This window comes from Excalfactoria chinensis, chromosome 2 (assembly GCF_039878825.1).
Source record: "Excalfactoria chinensis isolate bCotChi1 chromosome 2, bCotChi1.hap2, whole genome shotgun sequence".
Taxonomy (NCBI): Eukaryota; Metazoa; Chordata; class Aves; order Galliformes; family Phasianidae; genus Excalfactoria; species Excalfactoria chinensis.
In genome coordinates this window covers 21,615,289-21,637,014 of record NC_092826.1, presented here as the reverse complement: position 1 = coordinate 21,637,014, position 21,726 = coordinate 21,615,289, and the positions used below count along the sequence as shown (strand labels likewise).

Sequence of the window (21,726 nt, the reverse complement as noted above, 5' to 3'; positions counted from 1 at the left end):
TCTGCCTTCCGTGACATTACTTCCATGACATTGCAGGACACAAGTAAGTTTGAGTATTAGACTATAGAACTAGTGGTAGTGTTTATGTGGTCTTGGATGTCTGTGAACTTGTGAATAATGTAAAGATGTGTTGCCAGAAGCAGCTTCGTCTACCCACACGCCTATGCAGGACTCTTTTTATCTTCTTACAAGTTTTTATTCTTTTAATAAAGCTGTATTTTGCCATTGGGAAGAAAGCGGAGGTGGTCCCAAATGCAGTAGTGTTTCATAACATATAATGGTGTAAAAACATCGTTATCCTTATATTGAGAGGTTTGAAACAGTGAATTTTCCAACTTACAAAACTAATTGTGCCAGTAAGCTGGTTTATGTTTGTAGCTACTCTGTGCACAGCTCAGAATTGCCAAGTGGGATTAATAAATTGATCTTTGTGTTGGGAAAAAAAACAACAATCCTCTGATCCTAATCTGCTGTTTACTGCAGAGCTCTCTGATCACAGACTTGTGCTACTCGTGTGCCCCGGTGGCGCAGCGGTAGAATTCCCGTCTGCAACACCAGGGGGCCCGGGTTCGAATCCCCCCTGTGGAGCAGGGGGTAGAAGTGCCGCTCTGCTACACAGAGGGCTCGAATCCCGGGAGTTGGACTCGATGATCTCTAAGGTCCCTTCCAACTCGCACAATACTATGATGATACTATGATACTCATACTGAAACTATCTAGACTGATTCTTTTTTGGACTCTGTGTCCCAAGGTGTTTTATGTGTGTGATTCTAAAGCAGAGTCTTTTTGCAGGTCTCAGTGTGCTGTATTTTCTGTTCCTGGTGTTCGTGCTCTTCCTTAACTTTGAGCAGGTGAAAGCAGTCATGTACTGGTTGGATCCTAATCTTCGGTATGCCACAAGGGAAGCAGATATTATGGTATGTATCCTTGAGGTCTTGTTGGACACTTTGGCTACTTAGGTGTGTTTTACCTGGGTGGGAAGGAATGCATCTTTATTTGCTGACATGACTGCTCAAATTTGCATTGCAAAAGAGGGTGTGAACAATTGAGTACCAGAAGAAAGTTATTTTAGAGAGAAGCAAGAGTTGTTGGTTTACCCTTTGCTGTCACATCGAGTTATTCCACCTGAGCAGCATCTCTCTTTGCTCTCTGCTTTTCTGCACCATGCACATCTGGTATTATATGTTCTTGCCTCAAAAGTAAGCAAGTAAACTGATACTCTTATGTTGTAAGTTGCTGTTTGCCAATGGCAGTTGCCACATGGTAATGCAGCTGCAGCTGCAGAACTCTGCCCTGTAACATGTAAGAAAGAACAGAATTCTTTACAGTGCACTTAACCTTATGTTAGTTGATTGATAGTGAGGGCTGCATATAAGCTCCTTCTGTGGAAAACTGAATGCTTCAGATGTTTCACCTCAGTTAATCTGCAGTATGTACTGTGCAGCTGTAAGATCTGGAGCCTGACTGTGACTTTGGTTTGCAGGATATGTAGTGGTGGTGGTGAGGCATGGACAGCTTGCTGCTAGGGTACTGGGAGGACACATTCCTAAATGCAACGTGAGCATGGTTGTTAGTGACGTTGCTGAGCAACAAAAGGGAGCTGACATGTAGAGTGTGTTCATAAGCCAGGCTCACCTGGCACTCCTGGCACTTGAGTTAGAAATAGATTCAGGTCAGAGGAGGACTAGTGTTAGTATTGTTGCCAAATTACCGTACAGCAGGTTTCCTGACTGTAGTGGCAAAAAACATGACTCTGTACTGTTGATCCTGATATGATCACTTAAAGAAAGTTGGGGTGAATTTTTAAAGTGCAACAATAACAAAGGCTGCAGCTTGGTCTCTTCTGCTGTACTGGCAATGTGGCTTGAGATTAAAAGGAAGTTAAACATGTTTCATTGTATGGCTGGCAGATGTGAAGTTGAAAAGATTGGATATAACATACAAATAAAAGCAGAAAAGATTTTCTCTTGTTGTAATCTGTATACCAGGGCAAGAACCTAGAAAAATAAGTAGTTTTCTGTCTAAAATTGCTTTTATGGTAACCTTATTGTATCCAGTCATCACAGAATATCACATGTCATGTTGTAACTAGGAGCCCGTAGCTTCCATTTTACGTACACTTTGTGCTTCTCATGCCTTTGTTCAGGAAGTAGCTTGAAGTGTTGTATGTGCATGTGGACCAAGATACACAAGTGTCTTCAATTCAGAGCTTCCTGACATTTGAACCTGGATATTTTTCTCTATATATGTGTGAGAGAAAAGAAGCAGAAATGTAGTTAGCAGCTCTGGTACGTGTGGATTTGTCCAACACTCTGCCAAGGTGTTCCCAGCTGTACTCAGAATGCAGCAAATATCAAGTTTCAAATCTCTGGGTATCTGTGATAAAGCTACAGCTTTACCATCCTTAGGACAGGTGTCACACCTTTCTCTGAATGTACTGGCAGCTGCAAGAAGCAGTTTCATTTTAGTATCGGAGCACCACCAGCAAGGAATATTTATGGTTTCATAGTGGGACCTAGCTGCCTCTTGACAGGGAGCATAAGTGATGGGAGAAGTACTTGTGTGAAATTGTGTTCTTGTCTTTGTGGAGACCAGGATTTAATTATTTATCTGTCTGTTCTTCTGCTTGATCACGGTTCATTTGTACAATAGTTAGGGCCTGAAACTTAATCCTTTAATTCAGCAGCACTGAACAGTGCTGTTTTGTCACCTGCAGATGGCAATGTGTGTTTTAGGAGGGTTGGAGAGCAGAAGTTTTTTTGTGTGAGCTCACCTGAGACAGGGCAGTTATAAGTTCACTTTCTTGTTGTTTTTTTCCCTTCAGCCCTATGATAGAACTTCCTCAATATGAATATGCTCTTGGAAACTGAGTAAGGAAAGTAAGACAAAAAGATATCCAAGTGAATATTGAGATGAGTATCTCAACATCTCAAACCAGTGAGAATTAGCCATCATTAGTTTTCTTGCTTCAAATTGGAGCTGTGTGGTAATACTGAGTCTTAACACTGCAAGCTTTCCTACAGAGTTTAGGAGATAAAAGGGGAATAATTATCTTTACAATTTCAGGCGTGTTGCACTGGATAGAAAGTATTTACTTCATTCTAACGTCTCTGAATTTGCCTATTCATTGAAGGCTTTTTGTTTGTTTTTGTATCCTATCTTTAACAGGAGTATGCTGTGAACTGCCATGTTATCACTTGGGAAAGAATCCTCAGCCACTTTGATATATTTGCTTTTGGGCATTTCTGGGGCTGGGCAATGAAAGCTTTACTGATCCGCAGCTATGGCCTCTGCTGGACTATTAGCATCACCTGGGAGCTCACTGAGGTTGGTCACTTATTTATCTCAAGTATAAGAAAATGTGTGGGACTTTAATTGTTCTGGGGGGGAAACATGACTGTTACTAGAAGGACGACTTACTAGTTCTCAGTATAAATTCGTATTTTAAGCCTTATCAGCTAGATGCCAAGCAATTGTTGCAGTTGCATCTGGGCTTTAGGTAAGTTGGGCAGATGATGGCTTTCTGTTACCTAAAAGGAGGCTTACTATTACCTGTAAGGAGGGAAATCTCAGACAGCATATTGGTGCCATCTACTCTTTCTTTTTCTGCTGTTATAGGAGCCAACACTCTTGTGACTTCAGGTGCTGGTTTGTATACTCTGATTTAGAACATATATTCCCCTTTTCACCTTCTGGTATCTACCGTCTTGATCCCCTTGCTCCAAATATAACAATATTTAAACGTTTTGTACAGTTGTGAACACTGTGCAGCAAAAAGGAGTTGCAGGAATCCCAAGGAAAGTGAGAGACCCATGAGGAGAAGTCTGTATGGAATGGCAGGACATAATGCAGTGTGATATTTTCTGTCCTGAGACTTGAGAGCATAGCCACTCATTTTTTTTACATCATACTCCAAAGCCTCGATTATTCATCTTCACTGATAAAAATGTAGTTATTCTAGGCCAGGATCTAAATTAGTTCACATCTATTATAGAACCATGTACCGTGATCTGAGGTATCACACATATTTTTGTTTGTTTGTTATCCAGCTTTACAGCAGTTCTCCCAAGCGTGTGCTTAGATGGTTGTCTTTTGACACCTTTAAATCCTATTTTGGTGTAAAAGCATTGTGATACTTGAGTTAATCATTAGACTGTTGCTTGGATTGCTGTCCCTTCCTGTTAAATTTGTTTTGAGAATTCAAATTGATTGTTTCTTGTTTCTTCAAGTATCATCTAATTTGCATGTAACCTAGAGGTTGATTGTTAGAACGTGTTATCCAAAATGTATGGATGTGTTCCTATGAAAAATGAGTTTAATTTCATTATGTTCTCTGAGTGGACGATTCAGAACAAAAACAGAAAAGCCTAGTTTTAATCAGCTTTGGAGACAACGCAGTTCAAAATGTCACACTTAAAGCACTAAATAGAGATGTAAGCACTTGAATTTAATCTTTTAAAATCTGTTTTCTGTAGAGGGCATTTATAATTCAGAAATGTAGATGAGGATCTGGTTGTCTAACGCTAAACTTCAGGTTTGAAAATGTTGATGTCACGAGTTCCTTTTCAAAGAAATGGTTTTGTTTCGTAACATTTGATGATGTTTCTTAAGTCATTTTGAAGCTGTTTAAGGTCAGAATTTCACAAGTACCCAGCCACAAAGAATAGCTTTGATAATTATTTTACTTATTATTTTTCTTTTTTCCTCTGGAATAGAAGTTTAAATTAGGGTTTGTTTCTCACACTCTTATTGTTCAGTCACACAAACCATTAACTTCAATTTGACACCACGTGAGGTGTCTTGTATTCCCTGTTGTTGAAAGGCAGATCATTGGATCAAACAATGTGTTGGGTAAGATTCAACAAATAGAAGAGTTATCACCACCCAAATGGATTTTTAATGAATTAGTGAATTCAAGAGAGTCATTAGAAACCTGTAGAAGTTCTCAGGGCAGTTACATAGGGATTTAGCTGTGCATCTCCCATTAGCATTAATGGTTTTCAGCTGGCTCCCCATCCTGAAATGGGACACTTGGCTCATGCTGCTGTCTATCAGATTAAAGTTGGGATTCAAGCAGTCCTTGATCTCTTGTTCTGGGAAAGCAGCAAGCACTTCAGAAACTGGCTGGCTGACACCTGTGGTCTGTTTTTCACTGCCTCACTATCTGTAACTTCTGGTGTCTTTGGCTGGTTTATTGCACATGGAGATTCATAGCCTAGTGCCCCTTTCATGTTAAATCTACTTGAAACATGAAGGGGAAGCTGTTTGTAGCAAGATAACGAGCGATCTTGTTTTGCTTGATTCCTGCGGGGAAAACTCCAAATTTCTTATCTACAGGTTGAAATTCGTGTAGCTTTGACAGTGAAGACCAAGCTAATTTGATACACTTCACAAAGACTTTCCAAGGAAGGGTCACTCTCAATGCTGATCACTGTAATTTTTGTAAATTGACCTCTGTTTGTTCTTGCTGTATACAGAGAACATTCTTCATGTTCTTTTTCACACACTGGATATTTGGGGGGCGGGGGTATCTTATTTCCACATTTATCAACCAAAGATACTCTATTACAAAATCGTACCAATAATGTTCCACAGGTGCATAAATCATGTATATTTGTTAACTCGTTAATTGACAAAACGTGTGCCGTGTTTATGGGAGGTTTATTTAGCTTACGTGTTTTGTTAAGCATCTCTGTGTGTATTCCAAGGGGCACTGCTTGACATAAGGATGTCTCGGTTTCCAGTCCACAATTAGATATTTTCAATCTCTAATTCTTGGGTTGGTGTGATTATATTTTTTTAAATTATTATTATTATTATTTTTCCCCTCCTGAACTAAATAATACAATTACTTTCTTTCAAATGAGAATGGGAAGAAGTGAATCCATTACTGGCTCACATTAAATTATGCTTATATCTTGCCTTAACTGTGGCCATCTGGCCAGTTGTCCTTCACTCTACCAAAAGCTTAAAGTTACCCAGTGTATCTGCAAACACCTTTAATTGCCTCACTGATACCTCACTGTGGTCTTCAGTTTAGCTGTTGATTAACTTCAGAGGGAAGCCACTTACTAAAGAGGCATATCGTTTGTACATTTTCCAGGGAAAACCTAAATATGTTTTGATATATCCCAGTCCCAGCGGCTTTTCAGTATGATGTTGGCTTGTTTCTGCCCTATTTTCCAGTATCTTAATAGTGTCTTCACAGTTAGTGCTTATCAGAGACTGACTAGGAAGAGGGACCTAAATACCCTCTCAATTGGCTTGAGCCATTCTGGATCAAGTATTACAGCAAAGCTTGTAGTGTCTGATTTATTGGTGAATTCTAAATCTTCTCGTGGTCATTAAATTTCCAAAAAATAGTGAAAGAAAGAATTCTGAAGTGTTTACATTAGAACAAGCTTTAAGTCTTAACTTCCAAAATGCCCTATTGCTGACAGCTATTTGAAAATAGATCCATTCTACTTACTGCAACTTCCTGCTTGTTTAGAAACATGTTACTTCAAATAACAGCAAAGAAAAATGTTCTTTCCATTTTTTTTAAGCACAAAACAGCTGTTTTATTAAAAGAAAAAAACCACGCCAACTCTAAGTAGTAGTTTTGCTTGCTTCATTTCATTTCTGTAAATATTCTGTGTATGTTCTTTGAGGCTGAAAGCTGAACACTGTCCTTATATCCAACACAGCCTTGTATACAGCATAGCCCCAACAGGGAATGGGGAGAAGGACCTCTGTGGTCTTATCTAGACTTACTCAAGGCCTTCTAAAGGTAATGGAAGGACTCCCATCAATTTTCAGTGACTGTGGCTCGTGTCCTTGAGGTATGACAAATATGAAAAAGGCAATCTTTTAAAATGTGTTCCTGAGAATGAATTTATATGACTTCTGTGCTGTTCCTTACCCCAAATCTTTTTGCTGTATTCTGTAGCTCTTCTTCATGCATCTTCTGCCTAATTTTGCTGAATGCTGGTGGGATCAAGTCATATTGGACATCCTGCTTTGTAACGGGGGTGGCATCTGGTTGGGCATGGTAGTTTGTCGTTTCTTGGAGATGAGGACCTATCACTGGGCAAGCTTCAAGTAGGTCTAAATTAAAGCTTGATTAAACATTGTTAGTTTAATATTAAACTTTGGAAAGCGAGATGTCTTTAAAAATGCATGTAGTATAGAGATAACATGCAGTCTGCGTGTGTTAACAATGCTGTAAATTGAAGTGTTAAAAATCTATCTAAATAATGTTCCTATAGAGCATATATTCTTAAAATATGATTATGTGTAGATAATTTTCCTTTGCAATCTAAGTTACAGGCATTAATCCTGAGTTTAAAAAAAATACTTACATTTTCAGTTAATGATTTATACCAATAAAACTTTGAAGAAGACAGTGAATGCAACTAGTTGAAATTTTCTTTGTATACAGTGTTTACAAACACTACACTAGTGCTCATCTTTATGAGACATTAGTCTGGCAGCATTAGTTATTTGTGCAGAAGAGAGATCAGTGTTCTTATGCTTTGAATTACCTTACCCTGCTATTGACCTTATAAAATAAATCAAATTGCAAAATAAAGACCTTTTTGCACATGGCAGCTCATGGCCCAGTAAGTTTCAGTTCTTATCTCTCCCAGGTTTGCTTTCTTCAATAGTTTTCACCCTTCCTTCGCCTTGTTCCCTGCCAGTAAGTGGCAAGCACAGTTATTTGTACATTACCAATAGCATAGATGAGACTAGTTTAAGTAAAATGGATTGCCAAAGTTCAATGCCTTGAGTTTCTATTGGAGAAGGAAAAGGAGCTCGAGCCCTGACTTCCAGTTCCTTTCCCTATGAGGACTTCTGTCCTGCTTTCTTCCCTCACAAATATATACATAGTTCTGAGAGCCAACCTTTAGTCTCAATTCAGTTTTCCCACGTTTTAGAAGAATGCTGAGTTTTGAGTTCACTGAGAATTAAACCGGTAGAATATCTTTGGCAGAACTATTTTTTTTTCTTAAAATTACCGGTCCTTTTGGCACTGTTACTTAACTTGAATTGATGTTATCAAAAGCAAAAACATCTGTCAGATGAACCTCCATTTACATCCCCTTTCAAAAAGGAATCCAAAGATCCTCTAGCTTGTAACAGTGCTACTGCACTTCTTACCAGAAGATTCCCTTGCTTCAAATATGAGACCTGGAAGGGCTGTGTGTGCTGTAATTGCGCTATGTCCAAACCTGTGGAGCCAGCCTCTTATATGCATAATGAATAACAAGTCTGATCTCTTTGAAGGACAGATATCTATTAGCTCTGGAAAAAAAGAAGCATTGGGTGGAAGAATAGGCTATATGGATAAATATCCTCTAGATTTTCCAGGGCATTTGCAGAACTATCATGATTGTTTCTCTTTCCCTCGCAGAGAGAATGATAGATGAATTTTGCTTTTAGACTCAAGATTGAGAAGGGCAGCCTTTCATAGCAGAATGGCTATTGCTTTTTTTTTCTTCCTTGCATCTTCCTTGTTTTAACTCCAGCCATTCTCTTTTTCTAGGGATATTCACACGACCACGGGGAAAATAAAAAGGGCTGTATTACAGTTCACCCCAGCCAGCTGGACCTATGTTCGCTGGTTTGACCCTAAGTCTTCATTTCAAAGAGTGGCTGGAATCTATCTTTTCATGATCATTTGGCAGGTAAGAAATAAGTTCTGTGAAATCAAAGCTGCCATCAGCTCAGTTACTTATTGGCTGTGTTTGGCTAGAAGATACTCTAATGTGATGCATGTCTGTCATTGAAATGCACGATTAAATGAATTGATCATACGGAATGGGTCAGGCCATTATTCACAAGAGTTACATGATAGTTCAGGAGCATAATTACAGAATCTCTAGGAAAAAAAAAAGTTACAGATTGTTTCACTGAGTGTCAGATTTCTCTTTGCAACTGATACAGTTTTAAGAACTGCTATCTTTTGTCTTTTGTCTTTTTTTTCTTCCACATTGAATATTAGATGGCTCTTTGGTACCTAGAATTCTGGCTGTGATCCAGCAAGACTCCCTAATATGTCCCAGGTGCTTGAGCATGTAGTCATGCAAATGCCAACAGACCCCACTAAGGCCACATTTAGTTTTTGAAATGGAATAAGAAGCGTTTAGTGTGTTTAAAAACAAAACAATAGGTATGGTATCTCCTGTCTCTCTTACAAATTAGTCTTAATCATTCCTATCTGATTTAGAGTAGGAGTGGTTCCAGAAGACATCTGCAGTGCACCGTAGCGTCTCATCCCTTAACAGGATTCAGGAAAGAGACCAGATACTTTCTAAAAGGTGTCTAGAGGAGAATTCTGTGTTTTATTTGTACATTTCTTATTTGTCTTAGGCTCTGTATGAATTCTCAGCCTAATGAGCATGCTTACAGAGGAGCATAAACAGTTTTTCTTCAGTTTTAGTTAACGTGTTAATCTATGCAAATTTTTTTTTGTTGGTAAATCATTAGACGTTATGCAAGTTGAAAACTGTTAACTGACTTTCTGTTTTTGTTTTAGCTGACTGAGTTGAACACGTTCTTTTTGAAACATATCTTTGTTTTCCAAGCGAGTCACCCTTTAAGCTGGGGGAGGATTCTCTTCATAGGAATCATTACAGCGCCTACTGTAAGGTAATTTTGTTGCCATGGTATTTCTTCTTAACTTTAGAGTAGCTTAACTTACAGGCACCTAAGAACTGCTTGTAATTTCTGAATAACAACAGTGCATTTCTAAAAAATATGTGCTTTTGCCACCGTGAAAAGCCAAGTAGTCATCGTTTTTTAATGAAGTGTCTTTTCTGCCCCATAAACTGCTGAGGTACATATGTGTTTCCATAAGGATGCAGGATCTCTCTGTTCCATCTCTTGTATGTGTAGAATCTGCATTTGTTATCCTTGAGGACCCTGTGCAAAAAGTAGCTGAGTTGTTGAGTCAGATGCTCATAGAAGTGCAGATGATGGAAAATAGGGCTGTTGATTTTTCTAACGAGCTCCTTATTTTGCTTGTCTACAGGAAATGTTAGCACGCTAGAGGAAAAGGTAGAGTGTTACCTTATTCTGAATGGCATAACAACATATAAGCACTGTAAACAAGTGTGGAAACATTAACCTCCTTTTAGGCATTTGTTCACTTTGTCCTTGTAATTTTTTTTTCTTGTGTCACTGCTGAAGATAAAATTCACTCAGTTTTGAAGATAGGGTCAAACATTTTACTCATGAATACGAAACTGTTGTTACCTTTGACAGTTACATAGCAGACATACATTGCGTTATTCATAAAATACAGTGATTTTTATAGCTGGTAATCTCAGGAGTTACATGCAGAGATTTTGCACTGCTAATTAAATCACCTTAGGCATCCTATAAGCTCCTGTATGGTTTTTTTTCAGGTATTTTAGTATACTTCATTGTCTATAGAAGTCTTAAACAACCCTAAAATTGTTGGATTAACAATGCTTGTCTTCCCTGGCTGTCAGTGGGAATCAGAGACTGAGAAAAGGAACTTTGTTCTTATTTCTGGGGAAAGAGGGAGGGAATTGCCACTGAATTCTTTTTAAAATTTAGGAGCTTAAAGAAAGTAGAGCAGAATGTTTTCAAAGACAGTGAGAAATTCTCATCTGATCTTGAGAGGGTAACATGCTTAGAGTACTCACCCAGGATGTGGCATAGCCATGTTCAATTACTTCCAAGATTCAGACAACTCTCAAGAAAATACAATTGTTAGCAAATTAAAAAGAAACTGTGGAAAAAAGTAAGGGGTTTTCTAATTCTTCTGAGGTTATTGTGTGTTGCCTCACTGGAGATTCAGTGGAGAAGCAGGAGGCAAATTTGTAGCTTTACTCACCTAGTTCAGGTAATTTCCCACTCCTTGCTCTCAGAATTGTTTTCTGTGTTGTTTCAAGCCATTTGATCTGTATGATAATCTCTGCTGCTGCAATTGAAGCCGTCTGGTAGATATCCAGGTTGATTGCATGTGAATTCAAGCATCAGCACTTCATTTTCAGTACAGATCCACTTGTAACATAAACTGCTTTTCTAAATGTAAATGTTCTGGGAACTTTGAACATCACTGAAGAATTTTCTTATGTTTTCCTTTTCAGGCAATACTATGCATACCTCACTGATACACAGTGCAAGAGGGTGGGAACTCAGTGCTGGGTATTCGGGTAAGTGTTGTTGCTGCAATCAAACCTTAAAATTGGACAGGTATGAAGCATGATTCCAGCACAGAAACAGGTTTTTGGTAAAGCCAGTGTCTGTCCTCTGTTCTGTTAGTATAAAGAAGAGTACAGAGAGATTTTCTTCATGCTAGTTCAGAGAAAAAGAAAATTCTGGATTTAGAGATAGTGAAATTGGGAAGTGATGGAATGAATAAGGAGAGAAACAGAAGGAATAACTGGAAAAAAAAATAACTGGATAAAAATATAAAAATATTTTATAATATAAAAATATAAAATATAAAAATATAATATAAAAATAACTGGAAAAAAAATAACTGGATAAAGCTAGCCTCCTTCAGAGTAGCATTGGCTTTGCTGTCCATATTCTCAGATATATAAGAAGGATAAAGCTTCTGCACCTACTGCCTTCTTGTCATTAGAGTAATGCGTACCTGATTGTCAAGGTGGATATTGCCTCTGTTCGAGGAATTGCAATAAAAGATGGTCAAACAAGCCACGGTTGTCAAAACTGCCTGTGCTGTTCTCTGAGAGAATACTCTGAACCACGGTTACCCTGTGATTTCCTTTCCTGTCTCTTGGAGACCTTTAAATGTAGCACTGGCAAGTTTGCTTCTGGTGAGAGCTTCCTTCTCCAGATGGCTTGACAAGAGTGGACCCTTCTTAAAACCAGAAGTGTGTGCTGTTGTTGCATTGTAACAGCTTAATGTAAATAAGTAACACAGTAATGTCTGGTTTGATCTCTAATTTGGAAGCCTACAAATTGTCAAGCATAAGAAATCCTAAACTAAGTCTTGTGGAAAAAATATATATATATATGTATACACACACACACACACACACACACACACACACACACACACATATATAAAGGAACTAAGCAAGAAACTCTTTTCTGATTACAATTACAATAAATTAAAGCAGCTATTTTATTATCATTATGGAGATTACTTTGTCTTCCATTGTCTGAACCATCTTTGTGCTTCATAGAAGAAGCTGTTGCTGTTATAAGTTAGAATAGCACATCAGTGATCCATAAAATGTTCGGATCTTATTTAGCGACAGTGCTTTGGCAAAGTCTTTCTCACCTTTGCTGTTAGTCTCAGTGTTTCAGAAAGTGTTGAGTTAGCAGGTTGGTTTTCAGATGCACCACCATAAGCAATATCCATTTTGCAACAGTTAATTGAGATGAGAGCAGAACATGCTGAAATTTGATTAAGGGGATTTGTAATCTTGTTTTAAATGTACAATGGAGAATGTGTCATGTGTCTCCTTGAGTTTGGATGAACCTAAGTACTGATTTCATTCACTGAATTACCATCTTCCTCTATGGATCTATTACTGCGTTCAGCTCATGATCATGATAACTTCCACTGGATATTCAAAAGGCAGTAATGTTCTGTTCTTGTTTAGTTTTATTACTGCTCTGCAGGAGTTTGTAATATTTTCTGTATGCCTCTACTTACCTGCAGAGGATCTTCCTCCTTGGAACATGCTTATCAATCCTTGGATTGATAAAGAGAGATTATAACATACATAACCCCTAAAAGCATTTTTTCTGGTAATCATTGCAGCTTAATGTCCTGGTACTTTTATGGATGGTCCTTTAGTACTGAAGATAACTCATCAATCATACAGTTAATATGACTATTTAATTTACAATTAGAACCAAACAAATGTACTCTGTGCATAAGCATCTTGCTAGTTCATTTGCTCTTTACCTACTGTTTCAGGCATTTTAATTTAAATAAGACATCTTACTATAATATGGAACAAATCATTTCAATACGTACATACATGTCAGTTCCTAAAAGACTTTCTCGACTACATGTGGTAATCTCAGAGTCTTGTAGAAGACACGTTTTAAACTGTTTAATAATTTAGGAAGAGCTTAAAAGTTCTGTGCTGTTAAGAAAGAAATATGAAGAGATGTGAATTTAATCCTTTGTAATACAAAGGAAAATATGATTCTGAATGCTTACTTTCTCTCTCCTGAAAATCATTAAGGAGTATGGTAAGCTTATCAACCTTGGTTTAAAGCTCTCCCTGAGCAAATTAGTACAACATGTCAGAAAACAGATAGTTAAATATTGCATCATAGCAACTGCTGTTAAGCATTTGTTGACAGCCTGATCTAATGGTGCATAGTGTATATGGAGCAAGTACTCTTCTTCATACTGCTTGTTGCTGTAGTCTGTTAGAAAAAGGAACAACACTGAGATGCTTGCTGGGGAAACAGCACTCATCTAGTAATTCATCTATCCTCAATACCATTTTCAAAGTGTTTAAAAGCACATATATAGAATATTTGTACCTGTGATGATCAAGGGAAGGTTCCAAAGGCTCAGGTTGAATTTTCACATGCTTAAGTATGAAATTAATTAAAATAATAGCTTTGCATTCGTATTAAACAGTGCTCTGTAGCTTAACAGTACAGTGCAGTGTCACTTGGTGGCAGAAGGACAGTAAGTGATAAAAGGCATGAACAATGCCAGTGCAACGTGTCTGAACAAAGTAACACAGTACTCTGGTTTTTACTAATATGCACCTCAGCAACTTGCAGCATTTGTCAGCCAGGTATTATTTTCACAATGTTTTGATCCCATTCAGCTGCTGCAGTTCATATTAGATGGTTCAAAAACAGCCGTAATGTATTATTTGCAATTTATTAATGAGTATCAGGACCGTGTCTGCAATGTCAGTGACCAACTCATACAAATATCTTTCCTACTCTTTCATGGAGGGACCTGGGTGCTGTTGGCTGTTGTTGGCAGCTGCCTGGCCTGGATCCACAGCCCCCTCATTACATACCACATGCTGGATAAGACTCCATAGCTGTGAGCCTCAAAAATGTAATTATTTGGTGATGGGAGAGACCTGGATACACTTGTTTTGATTCTTAATATTGCCAGATAGGAAAGTAAATATTGCAGTTTTCTTTGTAAATCCTCTGGTGCTCTGGTGTGGACCAGAATAAATACGCAGGTTCTCAGAGAACATCTAGTACTCTCCATTGTTATTTTTCTCATTAAAATCCATCTGAAGTGAGCAAAATAGGCTAATTAGAATTGTGGCAAATTTGTATCTTGTTGAGAAATATCTGAAGCAGTTTTACTTCACAAAACAGAGAGTCTGTTGGTTGTTCAGCATTGAAAAGACTTTTTATCTAGTGAGGGCTGAAGCATAGTGGTTGGTATAAATAGAAATTCTCTGCTATTAGCATATGCTCCTACTTGCTTCCTGTGCAAGCAGAGTGTTGTGGAATTCTGGACTGCTAGATGATCATTTTTTATAGGCTGTTTATGCAGAAGAAAAGTGAAGAATAAAAAGGAGATTTCTTAGAGTCACCCAGTTAATACTGTCATAGGGGAGCTGTGTGTTCACCAGAGTGTAGCTGTTGTTTAGAGCTGTCTGGGTTGTGAAGGAGTGAAATCTTTTTATTTAATTATTATTATTTATTATTTTTTTAATAATCCTTCCTCTCCTTTACCCACAGGGTTATTGCTTTCCTTGAAGCTATCGTGTGCATAAAATTTGGGCAGGATCTTTTCTCCAAAACACAAATACTGTATGTTGTGTTTTGGCTTCTCTGTGTGGTAAGTGAGACGTCTTTTATGAAGCGCAAGGCATAGTGAAAGCATCAGAAGCACCTAAACTGGCATCAGGGGATCACTGTGGGGAAATGCTAGTAAGGAGTTTTGTGTGCATCCTAGGAAAAGCAAATGCAAAGTCATTTGGAACACATCTTGGAGGGGCAAGAATAACTTTTATCCCACAGTTCTCAACAGAGCATAATGTAGCCACTGTAATGATACTTACCAGTGAGATGAACTCTAGCTTGAGAGCTTCTTCTCTTCATGAGGGAAAACGGCAGTTCAATTTAAGATAATTTTGGAGATGATTCTAATGGTGCCCTTTGAAAAGGAGCAGAAGTTAATGACTAGCACTAATGAGTAATGCGTGTTTCACACTAAGGTCTTACAACTGCATAAACCCTACCTTATCAGGCAAATTCTGCCTTCAGTACTTTATTGTGATTAATGCAAATGCAGCATGAGATGCCCATTTTATAATGTATGCTAGTCATGCCAGACTTGTAAATCCCATCTCAAACATATTATTAGTTGTCACTTAAAAATAGACAATAAACACTTATCCATTTAGAAGGGAAATTTGCAGCTTTGAACAGGTGGTAGGGAGCTGGAATTGATTTTTCTGTTATTTAGCATGATGATTTTATTGCAAAAACTTCAGAGGAGTAGTACTAAATTGCTGCCCAGATCAGAACACTGCAAAAAGCAAACTGAAAGGCAGCATGAAGGACAGTGCGCGGAGAAAGAGACTCCTTTTCTCCCAGACTTATTGCTCCTGGTACATACCTACAAGTATCTGTCAATTGCCTGATTATGGTGACTGTACTGGGTCACGTATGTGAGTCATCTCTATGTATGTATTCTCATGGTCAAGACAGTCTCCAGCTGTGGAATGTCCTGGAACTCAAAGATCTTGAACTAGCAAAGAATTTAGGGAAGAAAAAAAATCACCTTTTTTTTTTCTCCTTCCTTGTTTTAGGCTTTTACAACTTTCCTGTGTTTATATGGCATGGTTTGGTACGCAGAATACTATGGCCACCGAGAAAAGGTACTTCTCGTTTTATACCTAATTATATGTTAGATATTTTTTTACCAGAGCTGGCATACATGGGGGAGAGCAGGATGGTCCGAAGTCTATCTGAAGTCAATAGAAAGCGCTCTAAATTCAGTGAGCCTTGAACAGAGCCCAGATTACACTGTGGTTTCTAAAGGATGCTGTCCTCTTAGTCTCTCAAAACTAAGCTGTGATTTTGTCAAAGAATTCAGGGATGAGTAGTTCATTAACATTCACACTGTACAGGTGGTACACTAGGGGAATATTAAGAACACATGATTTCACAGCAGATTACCTGGCAATTAGTGAGTTGTATCATCTACGTTGTACCTCTTAACTAGGAAAGGTATGTACAGGCTGTATCAGGATTTATCAGGAGGTCTGCCATGGTTTGGGTTTGTGAGTCTGACTGTGAGCTCGAGAAGCACTGATTTCAATAACCAGCATCCTAATGACACGTGTCCTCTTTGTTTTCACAGACCTTATCAGAAAGTGAAGACAGCCCATACAGTCCAGATGCTTCCTGGCTTCATTCTAAATTCAGTAAAGGTATTGGCACTTTTGCACGTGTATTCTCAATGTGGTAGCATTAATGCTTAGCATTAGGAAGTGAAACTTGGAATGAAATGAAACTCCTTCATGAGCCTGCAGGAGCTATGCAGATAAAGTATCTACAAAGCTATTTGGTTTTATTGCCCTTTTTCTTCCAGTTCTTGCAAATGTATGAAGTAGCTTCATTTTTCTGCTGCTATTCTAAATCATTCTTGTAGTTTTGGGAATTTATTTCATAACTGTTCTGAATGAGTTTTCTACCTGAACATTGCATGTTTGATTTTTAACGTGTGATTGTTGGTAATGCTGTTATTTCTGCTTTTTAAGTCAGTCAAGAACTTGGCCAGGAGCTTATGTTCTTGTCATAAACAGCTTCCTCTGTACTAAGCAAAGGCAACCCATTTTGCTGACACCTTTTCCCTACCCTACAGCCCAGTTATGTTACTTAACTCCTCGTTTTACTCATTATTATGGGCTTGCATATTGAAAAAAAACAAATCAAACTTCATATCTGGAAGTTGCTGGTTAAAGCTTATGTTCCAGTTGTGCTTGTAACATTAAAATACCTATGCATCATATGTATCAGTAATTGAAAAGCACCCACGTCAGAGTTTCTTTTTACATATGCTATTATGTGACTTTTCTAGATGCTGATATTAACTTATTTGCAGTTTTGTGAATTTGTGGGTTTTTATATGGAGTTAAATTGCTTGCACTTAAAAAGTCTCTCTTACATTGCTAGACAAATCTAGCCAAGCAGTTATATATTTTCTAATGTCATCTGTTTCTTCATTAACTGCAAGCTTCAGCCTCTTTCATGTTTCAGTCCCTGTTGTCTCCCTTTGCTTTTTCGAAGTCACACGTGGGCTGTCATATGAAAGACTGGAAATGTTCTCTCAAAGAATCTGTGACTTCATAGAATCATAGAATTACTCAGGTTGGAAAAGACCTTGAAGATCATCAAGTCCAACCGCAGCCTAACCAGTAGCCTATCTCTTAAAAAGCAACCACGAAACAACACCACAACAACAAACCTCTGCTAAATCATATCCCTGAGTACCACATCCAAACGGCTCTTAAACACATCCAGGGATGGCGATTCAACCACCTTCTTGGGGAGCCCATTCCAGTACCTAACCACCCTTTCTGTAAAGAAGTTCTTTCTAATATCCAACCTAAACTTGCCCTGGCGCAACTTGAGGCCATTTCCCCTCGTCCTGTCACATGTCACTAGTGAGAAGAGACCTGCCCCACTCACTGTAAGAACCTTTCAGGTACTGGAAGACATAGCTCTCATAGCTCTCAGTTTCTAGTTTCAGTTCATAGCTCTCAGTTTCATAGCTCTCAGTTTCTGACCGTACTGCCTGCCAACGATAACAGTGTGAAGATCTGTACTGTTGATGTTGTTTGAAATAGATGATGTTGCACTGCTGTATTTTGTTGTAGAAAACTTCTGAAATTTCTTTTAGGATGAGGAATTTTACAGAAATCTTTAAGATTTGTTTTAGTAGGCCACTAGATGGAGTACAAGTACCAGCCAGTTTGTATTAGCTTGAGTTATCCCATACTATTCCGCACTAGATCTAGAAAGCTTTATTGTCTTTCAGGCAGGAACTTACTAATGTCAAATAGTCAAAAAGTATTTATTTCTCTGCAGGTGCTGACAACAGTCCACCAAAACATCCAGTCAATAGCGAAAGCCATTCATCTCGAAGGAGGAATCGACATTCCAGGTCAAAAGTGACAAATGGAATTGGCAAGAAATAAGAAAGACGTCTGAAGATGTTCTACCGTGAGATGACAAAGAAATTCAGAATTAGCTCTGAGTTTCCAAGTGGAAGATTGATTTTAATTTTTAAATAAGTTGTTGAAGATAAGGATGGTCAAGACGGAGCCACCAGTGTAGTGCAAATCATTGCCTGTTGATACTTGCCATTCACTGATTTAAATCTAGTTTCTTCAGCATGTGGCAACAAAAGCTAATGAAGAGTATGCTGGAAAGGATATAATCTTGTCATAGCAGGTACACCCTGTTTTGCGTTCAGGTGTTGCAAGTTTTTGTATCTTAGTTGAGGACATAAACACAAAGGTTAGTAAGCTGATAATCAGTTTGCATGATCGATGGGACTGTTTTATTTCACTGTGTTTTTGTTTTTGTTGTTGTCTAAAAGAATATGCAATCCTTTGACTAAAAGCAACTGCCAGTCTTTCTCAATCTCACAACTTTTCTATACAGGAGACAGTAAATGTTTTGAACTTCTGTACTCGTATCCAGCTGCTTGCTTTTATTTAAAGGCTTTCCACACTTGGTGATAGTGTTTTACCAGCTAAGAAATGGGTCCAGATTTCTTTAAAGGATGTGAAATTGACCTTCAAATATGACTTTTTGGTTCTGTGTTGTCCTGCTTGATTGTTACCTGCTTTTATTTCGTCAGGCTTTGTTAAATACTTACATAAACCCTATTGTAAAGTAGGGAGGGCGGGCCATGCCTCTTACACTCAGTAATGTTATTTAGTTGTTTTGACCGCAGTACTTAGTTCTGCATTTTCAAGTCATTCTTTCAGCTGTGTCACCCTGTGTTCAGTGTTTCTTTCTACTCTCTTTTTATTTGCCTCTGCCTCAGCTGGAACCAAGAAATCCCACCTTCTTCAAACCAATAGCAGAAACTGCTTTGGAGGCTCTGATGTACTGCCAGGCCTGATGATAAGGCAGGTTTTCTGCTGAAGCCTTTGGTATCTGAGAGGTAGCATGATATTACTGTGATATACCACGTTGATTTGGTATTTTCTATCATGCAGTCAGATACCCAGCGGCAAAAGGACTCTTTCATGCAGGTGTTGGGTCTTTTTGGCTTGTTTGTTGTGAAACCTTAGTTCTGATGTCTAGCAAAGTGGATAACATGCCATTTGTGAACAGAGATTAAGTCAAGAGGTAAACAATCAAGAACAATCTGTTCCTGTATTAAATTATCAGAATGGTTTTGTGCCAATTCAATTTTGGGATTCATGGAGTTCATAGAAGTAGATAGCTTAAGTAAGGCTAATACCCATTAGTCATTAATCTGCAAAAGAGACTGGGGTTTTCTTGTTCCATGATTAAGTTACCATGATTTGCCACAGAGTAAATACTGAAGAAAACGCAGCAAAGACTTTATACAAGTGTATGATACTGTAAATAGGAAAAAGAAAAGTATCCTGTGTAAGCCATGAATTGCTATGTGCCACAGATTGTCATTTTCAATGCACTTAACTGTGTTGCTGCTGAATTCCTCGGAGGCCCTTCGTTCCCCTCCCTTTTTCAATCAAAGCAAGTGTACAACTTCAGAGGTAACATAGAAGCTGCTATTTAATCGTCGATACGGTAACATTAAATGTTACATGAGAAGAATGATAGGAAGACTTCAAAGCTTTCCTGAAAGTACTTGGTTGTCATTCACTTCCATGTATTGTCTTTATTTGTGGTGTGCTGCATATTGATGAATGTATTTGTAGATTTCTTTGGATATTCAGACTTGTTGCTTTTTTATTTTATTTTTATTTTTATTAATAATTCAGTCTGTGTAAGACTGCAGAGTGGCATTGTACATTTTGTGTCGATTCAATACCAAAGCAAGAGGTTGGAAGTCTAATGGCTTGGATACGTTAAGTGCTGTGGTTTTGAAAGGTGAGAGCCTGCCTTATACTTGCAAGGTGCATGCACATAACTGTGTGTACAAGGCCTTGCATGTGCGCACAGGTGCTGAAGTACACTATCCAGTTGCCTGTGGGGATGAGCACGTGCTTTGTAGTTGCAGACCTGGTGCTTACACTCCTGAACTGCACCCTAAAAAATATCAAAAAGGCAAATACAAAGTGTTGTCCTGGTGGAAGCTGGTTCTGTATGCTGTTACAGCAGCGCTGGCCTAGAAGAAATGTTGCGTAACATCACCTTTTAAATATTTCCTGTGATTTTTCTGTTTGGTTGGCTGAGTTTTCTTTGCTCCTTAAAAGAGGGAGGGCTACAGTGAGCATAAACGTAAGTCAACTCTTCAAATGCTGCTTGGAAGATGACATTTCCTGTCCTCTGTCAACAATTCTGGCTGGAATTCACACATGTTCTCACAAGTCCTCTACTGACTGACAACTGTATTTTCAGCCCCATCGTCTTTGGGGATGAGCTTTGTGCTAGCTCACGTTGGAAAGGTGCTTTAGATCACCGTTGTAAACTTGAAGTGATCCCGGTTTTATCATTTAGTACGCTATGCTGAATTTGGAGTGTGTGACACCTACAATGGCAGATCATTGAGCTGTGTAGCAACAAGCATCCATGTATGAATTCTGCTGCTTGAGCAGTGCGTTGAAATAGTCACAGATGCACTGTTCTGTTTTCAACTACTCGTTCTGTCTCACTTTCTCCTTCTTACTTTCTTGCTTCTGATGTTCTTTCCTTTCTCTGTCCTCTGGTGATCTCCCCTGCTGCTAATGAGAGATCTGAATCGGCCTTCTGGAGGCTGTCTGTTGGTGCTGTCAGCCATTGAAGGGGGGCTAATTTGGGGCAGCATGGCATAAGCAGAGGGTGTTGGCGTGAACTTTACGTGGTGGACTACATGAAAATGAAGAGTTTTAAGATGCAGGCATGAAGAAAACCAGTGTTAGCCTGGAGTACTTGATTCAAGCGCTAAAGTTGCTGTATAGATTACACACAGCATCTAACTAACTTTTTGAAGTGTGATTTTGACCAGTGCTTCTGTTACTCTTCTGTGAAGATGATAATTTGATGTTCCAGCTGTTAAAACTTTGAGTATTTTTTACCATGTTATCACAAGAGGACACAAACGTTACCATGTATTTAATAGTTTTGAATGGAATTGCTCTGTATTGATTGCAAAGTATTGTATTTTGCAATAACTCAGTAAATCAACCCATGTCACTCTGTGTGTGTGCTTGTCTGTGCCTGTAAGGCATAGGAAAAAAAATTATATACTACCTTCAGAAGTTACTACACAATTGTATGCTATTTCCTGCTGACAGTTACAGCAGTTCCTCAGCAGCTTAAGATTTTGCTGTGATTTATTATTTCCACGCAGCAGATCTGATAGTAGGAATGGTTCAGTGTCTTCCGGGGCTTCTGTATTTTACAGGATGAGTCTTGTCTTAAATTTAGTTCGTTTTTAGGAATTTGTTTTACTATTGGATGGGAGAACCGAGTTACAAAATGGGCTCAAGAATCACAGAATTGTAAGAGTTGGAAGGGACCGCTGGTAGGGTCACATAGTCCAGCCTCTCCTTCTTAAAGCAGGTTCCCTACAGTAGTTTGCACAGGAAAGTGTCCAGGCAAGGTTTGAATATCTCCAGAGAGAGAGAGCCTGTT

At 38.5% G+C, this 21,726-nt stretch overlaps 1 protein-coding gene across 1 annotated transcript in view; it reads left to right on the top strand.

Moving 5' to 3' along the window:
- Positions 1–21,290, top strand: part of PTDSS1 (phosphatidylserine synthase 1) — a 29,490-nt gene extending 8,200 nt beyond the window's left edge. The window contains exons 4-13 of the mRNA XM_072330371.1: positions 793–917; positions 3,169–3,327; positions 6,929–7,080; positions 8,525–8,666; positions 9,518–9,630; positions 11,100–11,165; positions 14,674–14,773; positions 15,750–15,818; positions 16,304–16,373; positions 18,034–21,290. Of these exons, the coding sequence (XP_072186472.1) occupies positions 793–917; positions 3,169–3,327; positions 6,929–7,080; positions 8,525–8,666; positions 9,518–9,630; positions 11,100–11,165; positions 14,674–14,773; positions 15,750–15,818; positions 16,304–16,373; positions 18,034–18,143 (1,106 nt within the window). The 3' untranslated portion in view covers positions 18,144–21,290. The remainder of the gene's footprint in view (positions 1–792; positions 918–3,168; positions 3,328–6,928; positions 7,081–8,524; positions 8,667–9,517; positions 9,631–11,099; positions 11,166–14,673; positions 14,774–15,749; positions 15,819–16,303; positions 16,374–18,033) is intronic.
- The last annotated feature ends 436 nt before the right edge of the window (positions 21,291–21,726 follow it).